The sequence below is a fragment of the Ylistrum balloti genome, unplaced genomic scaffold (genome assembly GCF_031769215.1).
Source record: "Ylistrum balloti isolate Yb309-2 unplaced genomic scaffold, AGI_CSIRO_Ybal_v1 Utg370508, whole genome shotgun sequence".
Classification (NCBI taxonomy): Eukaryota; Metazoa; Mollusca; class Bivalvia; order Pectinida; family Pectinidae; genus Ylistrum; species Ylistrum balloti.
Window position 1 is genome coordinate 997,745 of NW_026782328.1, and position 10,234 is coordinate 1,007,978.

At 31.9% G+C, this 10,234-nt stretch overlaps 1 protein-coding gene across 1 annotated transcript; it reads left to right on the plus strand.

Annotated features, from left to right (window-relative positions):
* Positions 1–784: 784 nt before the first annotated feature.
* Positions 785–10,158, plus strand: LOC132555590 (methionine-R-sulfoxide reductase B2, mitochondrial-like). The gene is made up of 5 exons (XM_060219934.1): positions 785–950; positions 3,427–3,545; positions 3,893–3,969; positions 5,096–5,243; positions 5,939–10,158. The coding sequence occupies exons 1-5, from the start codon at positions 821–823 to the stop codon at positions 6,032–6,034; spliced, it is 570 nt and encodes a 189-aa protein (XP_060075917.1). The 5' UTR covers positions 785–820; the 3' UTR covers positions 6,035–10,158.
* The last annotated feature ends 76 nt before the right edge of the window (positions 10,159–10,234 follow it).

Sequence of the window (10,234 nt, forward strand, 5' to 3'; positions counted from 1 at the left end):
CAGAGGAAAATCTCACTATCTCTTTTTATCATTTGCTGTAGGTTGGTAATGTCAATAGAATACAAGTTCTTATAACACAACCAGAAGAAGATCAGAGTGTGACGTTTCGATGACTACAAGGTCACCTTCATCAGACAATTAGCTAGCTAGTGACAAATGACTAGCATTGCTAAAAACGTTTCATAAAACACTTAGACAGAATATATTTACATGTTGACATGTCATAGGATTTTTCCATGATTTTACTCCGTGTTCCTACTTTCAACACTATCACATTTTACTACATTTTATGTTTATATTCAATGCTAAAGAGTTATTTGTTTCTCAAACACATTAAACGTGATTAATCTTGGGTATAAACAAAGTGAAATAAGATGTTCTATTTATATCACTTATCAATAATTATGAATTTCTAACTGTTGTTGTTTAAAGTTTTATGCGGCATCTATTTTAAGCGACACGTAACTGTAATGATTATTTTCAACGTTTCAGTAGGACATTACAGTTTGATTGCATTTAGGCCATCCGTCTTTCGTTTTATTACTCTTTTATTGCTATCATGTCTAATTGATTTAATGTCATTAAAAATACAGATTTTTGCTATACATGCATAGAGTTATGGATACAGTGGTATTCCGTTTATGAGATCGGGGACGTATTTAGATGGATTCTCCGCTATTTTTAGCGAAGAGGGAATTTCCCTTTTGCTCGAGAAATTTCCGCGGGGAGATTCCATGACGTCATCCGACGGCACATAGAGAAATTTTCCTGAGGTCTGCAAACAGTCTAGGCCAAGTGAAAAGCACAGGCTATACACAACATGTCCTCCTCGGTGAAAATGTTGCGCAGTTTATGTCGTATAGCATGCACATCCAGACTGCACGCATCTAGAGCAACATCTCTACATTCATCGAAAACGATTTTTCCAGCGGTTCAACAGGCCGTGAGATGTGAGTTTACAAGGGTCACTGAAGGAGAAATTCCATGCTCATATGTCGTTTTCACACATTCTTCTGTTTGTTTTTCTTTGACTGTCTACCGTAATCTATTTTATTCGATCAAGCGTATTATTTGAGAGCACGGTTGTTATTATCTAGCTTGAAAAAGGTGTTGATTTACAAAGTCAACGTTTGCTGTCAGACGTCTTTCTTGCAATTGTTTGGGTTATTGATAATTCGGTCACGTAAACAAACCACCGAATCCCAACTGGGTATTTTTGTTTTGCCTGCTCGGTGATTTTATAGTCGTAGTCACGTATTGAAACATGTCATTATCTTAATATCTTTTAATTTAATTTTTGTACACGTTTGTTCTAACTGAAAAAATAGGTCACTGGGACAGGATTATGTCATTTGTAATTATGGTATAAATGCTTGGTTGGATGGAGTGTTCCCACTGGGTTGGTGTGACCTATATAGAGAGTTTTAAAATATTGAATGAAAAAAGGGACAAACAGGTATTTTACTGTGTAAACTACATTTTTTGTTGATTGTGAATAATGGTTGCGTATTATTTAGTAGTTGAAGCTGACACTTTGGAGACTTTTTTAAGTTTTATGCCAGTTATTTTACATGTGCAACCAAGTAAGGGAGTTATCAGTACAAAATACGACAATATTAGCTGACAAAATTAGTAATAAGCTAGCTATAACCTTACACCGATAGGTCAATTAAAAAGGATATGTATTGAATTTTAATTATGCAGTTGTGGAAGTATTTCATGGAGCATAGTGGTGCTACACTATAGCATTATATTGTGTAATGATCACAAACTGTTTGCTGTTAAGATACCAGCTTTGTCACTTTTTGATTAGTCGTGATCTGAACAAGTTGTATAGTAATGGCATTATAATGCATTTTCCTGAATGGCAATTTTATTTGATAACTTCAAAGTGTTGTTACACTTTGCATTTGTCAGCATTCACAGTTATTCACCAATCTCTTTGAAAGTTATAAGGCTTGAACATTACATGTTATTGTTATTTTCGCCAAGAGTGATGAATGATACTATTTAGGGTTACCTCAGGCATCACAACTTTGCAACCTGACCTGTAACATGCTCCCCTCAAAGCTTACCATAAGGATCCAAAAGTAATAATTTTAATTGATTTAATGAACTTGAGTGACAGAAACTGTCTTTCAGGTCATATCCGCATTGCTTAGTGACATTGTTTATGCTAGGATGCTATTTTTAACCATAGATATATTTAAAAAATGTGAATGTCATTTGCTCCTTTTTTTGTGCATATTTGATTTTGTCTGGAGATATCCTACCTCTAAGTTCAAAATGGACCTCACTTTAAACTTTTGCTTGGGAGGTTTTATCATAATTACATCAAATTGTGCTTAGTGGCATTTTGATTGGTAAATTGTTATTATGTTTCCAAACATGTTTACACATTTTATCTGAAAAATCTCTTTGGCAAATTTGTAATATTCTTCTCATATTACTTTGCCAGTAATCCAAACATCTGTGTCAATACTAAAGGGAAAAATGTCTAACCCAGTAATTGTAGGTGTATTCAATTTACAGCTAAAATTGATTTTGAAAAAAAATGTCAAGCTATATTTATAAAACATGACAAGTTGTTAAACATTTCTCCACTGAGTTTACTGTAATATACAAATGTATACAAAGTGTAAAGTAAAAAAGGGGCTGAGGGGTCCAATGTCCCGTGGTTGGTACTGATCGATAGATATTTCGGAGCAGGAATCCTAGTGGATATACGAGTATTCTAGCAGAGCTCCATAGACGATAGGTACAACAAGATGAAGGATGGAGCATCAACGCCTGGGATTCCGTGGATTTAGATTTTATTGGTTTACATGTTTCGGTTGGCTAAGCCAACCGCCTTCAAAACAAATCAACATAGAAAATCGGAGAGCGTAAGTGTAAAATATGGTACATGAAGTTGATTGTTCTAATCATGTGATATACAATTATTAAGAATCACCCGCTAAAGTACGGTCAAAAGGTAATAAGAATTAAAAGTTGTTGAAAATATGTTCTTAAGAATTAACCTCACAGAGGGTTTGTTATTTTTACAGAGATGCCATATATACTATACACAGATATAGTTCTGTCTCTCAGATAATAGGATAGTTCATTTAGACAAAAGGTAGAGTCCAGGACCGAAGTAGAGTCCTCATGTACATACTTGTAGTGTTCATAACTATACGATGTTGGTTCAGTGATATGAGTGTCTGACTCTGAGTCAGTGTCATTCAGTGCCAGGTCTTCTTCTAAGCTGGTGGTAATAGCTTTTTTGTGATCAGTTGTCAGTTATGTATACAAATATACATTTAAATGTTAACCATGCAATACAGTAGTAAATTGTGAAACTGAAAACAGATAATTCCAAGTGTATGTGGCACAAAAAATATAAAAGAAAATCATAAAATAATGAATTCATTTTCTTTATCTCAGGGGGTTCTCCATCAGCACAGTTTGATCCTAAAGACCCACGTACATTTTCCAATAAACACTGGGAGGAACGTCTGACACCAGAGCAGTACTTGGTGTGTAGGGAAAAAAACACAGAACCGGTATGTTTTGCATTAATATATTTTTTCTAGAAGCATTATATGTAGATATGATAAAAAGGGTAATTTCCAACCCAGTTACAGCTGCCATAGTGTTATTTCCTTGAATATTTCTTTATCCATTGATGGGAGTCTACTTATTTAATGGTTCAGTGATCTTTTCTATTAGCTCAATTTTTCTGCATACTTTTTCCAGATCTGAAAATGCATTTCTGTTTTAGTCTTCCGATGAATATTTTACAAGCAGATATATAGTAATAAGAAATGCATCCAATCCAGATATAGACATTTATTCTGCTTTAGCAATTAGTTTTACGTGTGTCTATACAAATATGTTTGTTCTGTTTCAGCCTTTCACAGGTGCCTATGTAAATAAGTTTGAGAAGGGAATGTATGACTGTATTTGTTGTGGGGCAGAGCTGTTCAGGTAAATGGATATTTGCTATGGGGCAGAGCTGTTCAGGTAAATGGATATTTGCTACTGCACACCATCCAGCATAGCCAGACTCCATTTAGGCAGTGAAAAAAAATTTATTTATCTATAGCCATAAGGCTTAGGCATGAAAGGTTGATTGCATGGTGATATGCTACCTGTTTTGTTGAGGTATCATTAACTGTACATGTGCATTCATTTTGTGATTACATGTCTCAAATGAGGCTGAGAATCATATATGGATTGTTAACGTTCATTTATGAAAATGTTCATATCTTTCCAAAACAAATGATAGTTATGTTTAATTTGTGTTTTAAAGGTAGTCTCCAAACTACTTTTCAAAAATCCAGAATTATAAATACAACATTTATAATTTTAGTCTGTTGTTTTCTGGAGTACAGGCTCTTTATAAAGTTTGTTTTCATGAAAAATTATTTTCGAAGGTATTTGAACCAGTGTTCTGAACATGTACACTGCCAACTAGTGTATAGTTGCATTTGACCTATTCATCTATATGATGCCCTTGTAGAAAGTTACTTTTTGATCAACCATAGGTGAATTAATGTCATTTTCAAAGGTTGACCCTAGACATCTTTGGAGGGGCTCTCCAGCTCTTGTGCTTGAAAAGGCAAATCAGAAGCAGAGGAACGCATTCTGAAGTAATCTCATCTTTCAAAATTTTTACTATTCACCATGGCACATGAAGATCTAAACAAAATATACATTGGAATGAAATACTTGTAAAGGGATATTCCACCCAAGTTGCAAAATTTCTGGCTGTTCTGTACCTTTTAAGAACTCATTCTAATGACATCAAAATATCTCTTCTTTGGTCAGTTTGGACAGACACAATTGATGGAAATAGTCTCAGCCAATATAGGAAATCCAGAACTGAAGAATTACTTGATCATAAGGAATTTCCACAAATTATATATCATATGTTTATTTAATTGATAAATTGATTGAGGTGTACGATTTCCAGGAGAACAGAAGTAAATTTAGTACTATTTTCTTCAAAAGCATCTTATGAAATCCTAACATGTATGGAATATCCCTGTAAAAGGTTTTTCTTGTACAATGTACATATCAAAGCATTTATATATTGATTAATCTATTCCAGCTCAGAAACAAAGTATGATTCGGGTACAGGGTGGCCTTCATTTACTGCAGTATACAGCAAAAATTCCGGAGATGAGAGAAGCTCAAATGTTCTCAGACGACCCGACAACAGTGATAGTATGATCAGGACAGAGGTCATCTGTAAAAAGGTAGGTCATTTCTAAGGTCATAACAATCAGTTCTTGTGTACACAAATATATATTTATGTCAGGTCAAAGGTTGTAATTGCTGATATATGTGCATATACAAATAAAGCTATACAGAAATATATGTGCAGAGATGTAGGTCAGGTCAAGGATCATTACCGTAGATGTATGTACAGAAAATCTTTACCAGATATGAAGGTGAGGTCAAAGGTCATACTTCTTCAAAAATAAAGGTCATGATCACCGGTATCATAGAATATAATAGAAGGTAAGTATAGAAAGAACATAAAATATGATTATTCTGTACATATAGACATTTGCATGAAATGTGCAATCTGATAGTCAGTGGTAATGACTGATGCATTTAATTGCTATTGAATCTGTAATCAATTATTTGAGTAATAGTTTGGATATTTGTAAGTCTTTCATGTGAATATATTTATTAAGCATTTAGAGCAATAATCTTAAATTTCAGTCTTAGAATTGATTTCAATTTATATTACCTATATGATGAATGAAAAGATAAATATGTGATAGATTGAAATATTCAGGTTAAATACATACCCTGGTATTATAATTTCTGTTAAAGCCCTCAATAAGCATATTAAGACATTATTATCGGCCCATATCATTGTAGATAAAAGTTTGTCCTGTTTTCTGTTTGTGCTAAGCTTGTGTAATTATTGGTTTTGTTTCAGTGCGATTCTCACCTCGGTCATGTTTTCCCTGATGGGCCAAATAACACAGAGAGATTTTGTATCAACAGTCGTTCTTTGTGGTTCAGAGAGATCTAACATGTCCTACAGCCTTCAGGTCCCATCGGGTAGCCAGAGATTAGTATAACCCGTATGACTTTGTCTCTGAAAGATTATATTCAGAAAAATGGCATCATCCAGAGATAAAAGATTTTGTTTTCGAAGAACACAATGGAACCTCTTCATCAGTGTAATTAATCACAGAAAAGTGTACAGAGAAACAGAATTTAAATATTTCTAAATCAAAACTATTTGATGAAAATGTGCGAGATAAATCTCAAGTTAAAGTACCCTGCAGTCTCAAGCAAGAAACAGTTTATGATTTTACTTCTAAGTATTTTCTTTCCTGGATATTTTCTATCAGTCTTTTTACTCTTAGACGAATCGTTACATAGATAACAAAAAACAAACAAAAAAAACATTTCTCAAATCTTTGTGTTGATATAATATGAATCTTCAATAATGAATAGAAGTTAAAGTTATGGAACATTAACTGTGTTATAATGCAGTGATTATACTTATCATTTACTTGTATAAGTAACATTTAAAACAAGTACATGCATTTCCAAGAAACTGTCTCTAATATATGATGTATTATTAGTGTATTTGTGAAAAATTATCAAATGTGTCATTTATTAGTATGTCCTCCAAACCAAGTTTGGGGGTAGGTTTATTTTTCAACTTTTATTCTTTCCATTAATTTTTTCCCAAACTGTTTAAGTTTTAAAACATTGTGCTTTCTTCACTGGTGATGCTAGGGGAGACTAAAAGTCTACACTCTATCTGGCAGTCAGTCCATCATTTTGTCAAAGACAAATGCTTATTATTGTAAATAACTTTTAGGTAGGTGGAACATGCCGCTGAACTAGACAATATATACTTCATTACAGAGTTATATCCCATTGATTGCTGTGACACACATTATCTAGAGCAATTTGCTTCAGAGTATATCTTTACACGATGGAGATTAAATTTTTGAAATCAGGTCTGATGTCCCAATAATAATTCTTTCCCTTTGTCATTGTTATAGAGGAATGCGAAGAATTTATTGCCTCACAATATTCTTGCAGTTCTCTATGCCGACCATATTTTTATTTTCACAAACATAAATATGTGATGATTATTGCTGACTATGAGGATTACACAGCAGTTATTTTTTACACAATATAGATGAACATATACAATTGGCTCACCAAGCAGGCAATAACCATGGTTTATGATGGAGTGAGTTAAATGAATTTAGGACAGATATACATATAATGGTTCCAGAGGTTTGGAAGTACAAATCATTACAGATGAACATTTTCTAAATTGGATACTGGCAAAAAATTTGCTGAGAAATTTGCATCTTATGGACTGTAATGAAAAACTGACACGTTATAATTGGCAGAAAATCGACAGATATCACTTCTAAAGTCAATTGAAACTTAAATAATGTATTGTGGTAGTGCTTGACATAGAATTTGTATAATTGTAAAAGTGTATGGTATGTCTCCATGCATTGGCTTGCAGTTATTGATAAATTTTTCACATTTTTTCAAGTTAAAAAAGATTATTACAGCTGTTAAGCAAACTTAAAATATGTACTGGTATTCTGTTTTTTTTTTTTTTTAATTTTTGTGTTTTTATTCAGTACATTTTTACATGTATATTATTTAAATTAATTGTTTTAATTATTATTTATATTTATTAAGAACTTAACTGCATAATCCTATGGATCGTTAAAAAATTTCATGAATTTACGAACTTGAAAAACCCCTGAAAATCCTCCTTATCAAGAGCTGATTATTCTCAGGTGAGATCTGATCCTCTGAACAGATGATGAATACTTAATAATAGTGTTCTTGTATTCATTGTTCATAAAAGACTGAAAGACATCACCATTACATTGGAGAGATAATTTATTTCTGATGTGATTTTCAAGATTTTTTTTTTTTTTTGTTAAACAGCAGTAAGGACAGTGCAGGATATATCTTTGTTTTTCTGTTACAGTTATACATCAAAGAAATAAATCCAGAGGAAAGGAGTCCGACCTATAATGTATCTTATCTGTGTTGTATTTTGTAGACCGTGTGATTTGCCTATACCCGGTTACTCACATTTATCTACTGTATTGGTTCTGTTAATAGATTTATCTAGTTATCTGGCTTCTTACTAGAAAAAGCTAGAGGTTAAGTTTCACCAGGATTTTCAAAAATTTCTGTAACTTTATGCATTAAGTACAGCTAGTTATAATGTAATTAGAAATCAGGAATATTTTCATAACTCAAATGACTTATTTGTAAGGTACATTTCTATTCAATTTGGACATGGATTTGTGGTTAATTACATATCATATATTTATGATATCAACAATTTAATAAACATACTTTTAACATAGTGACTGATATCAATGTTTTAAAAAAATCCCATTTCAAAGTTTGATTGACAAGATTTTAGCTACTGTTGTATACAAGAACTGAGAGAAAGGATGCTTGATTTTAGAACAAAAACAATGATGTATAAGTTTAATACTAAATATATGACATTGAATTTACTAATGGAATAGATAGAAATGTATTTTTTCTACCTAGTCTCCATGTCTGTGATTTTCTCAAAATAAGACACATTTTTGGTAGTCCAATGAAAATTTACTAATAATTTTTACATGATTGAATTTTGTGCTACATTTTCTAGTCTACTTTGTATTAGAAGGGAAATGTTTTAATTGAAAATATTCAAGACCACTTTGGGTGATTCTGACAGCCAATTTAAGATTTTGAAAAAATCCTGTTTTCAGGAGCTGACTCTTTATATAAGAAAAAAAGAAAAGAATGAAAATATACATGGGAGAAATGTATCTACCCTATTAGAATAGGATTATTTTATGATTTCTAGAGTGCAACTTCAGTATAATTCATAATTCTGTGTTATCACTTTGATTCTTTGTTTACACATAATTAATTGTTCATTGTATACTTTATAACAAAATTTTGTTTGATAAAATTTTAACTGGTCACTTCAGTTTTTGCATTTTTCTTGATATATCAAATCAATGACTTTTGTCTCATGAATCCAGAAACACAGAAAGGAGGTATTGATAGGTGGTGGATTTTGATAGGAAAGAAATCTGTTTTAAGGATGGCGAATTCAGAAATACAAAATCAGAGATTTAGGCAAAATACATGCAACATGCTCTAAATGATTTTATGGGTCGGACCAGACCTTATGTACAAGATCGTAAGATGTAGTTGTTGTCCCATTAAGTCTCTCAGGTAAAGGCCTTTTTCTTTTCAATCATTCGAAGAGTTTCTAGGATTAATCTTCAAATAAATGGTTCAATTAAAACCAGATCATACACAGGTACCACACACCATCAGGGTTGGGGGAGGATAGTGTTTATTTGGTTGAAAACACTCTCTAAGAGAAATCTGGATGAAGGAAATTTCATTGATAAATAATTCAGAGAAATGTTATTGAAAGTTGGAAAAGAAATGGTGAAAACTTCTCTATTGCTGCCTGAATGTCCTATATTTGTGCATTTTAATGTAGTTGGTTCATTGTTAATATGTATTGTTATTAAAATGTTATCAAAGTTGCGTAGTTTTTAAAAACAAGTTATGATGATCTGAAGATTATTATGTCCATAATATTTTTTTTTCAAATAAATAAATATGAGCTGGTCATATTGTAATTAAAATTGTAAGTGATAGTGCTGATTTTAATACTGCATCTGTATCACTGCTGACTGTAATTAAATTGATACTGCAAAAAAAAAACAGCAAGATATTTTCCGGTAAATACTTATGTAAACAAACTCCATACAGGTATTCAGGTAGTTAGGGATATGAAAAATACTTTTATTGATTTCTGTTGCAATTGATGCTTTGGTTAATTGTTGAAAAAGTTTAAACTGCTACCCGACGTTAATTATAGTGGGAAATTCTACTTTTTCTTTTAAAGTTTAAGTTTGTGATATTATTTTCAAATATTAGAATTTGAAATTCATCATTAAATGAAATTGTATATGTGTAATTATTGACAGTAAATGATGAAAGATCTATATCATCAGATTTAGATATCTATATTTAAGTCAGTGATATCACATTTGCAGTCTTGTGTTCGATGAATTTTTCATGAATTCTAAAGAATTGAAAATAAAGTTAACCTGATTTTGCTTTTCATACTTTGTAGAGTTATTGATATTGATGTCTGCATTTTCTATCAGATTTATCTCAAAATAGTGCTCAAGACATACAG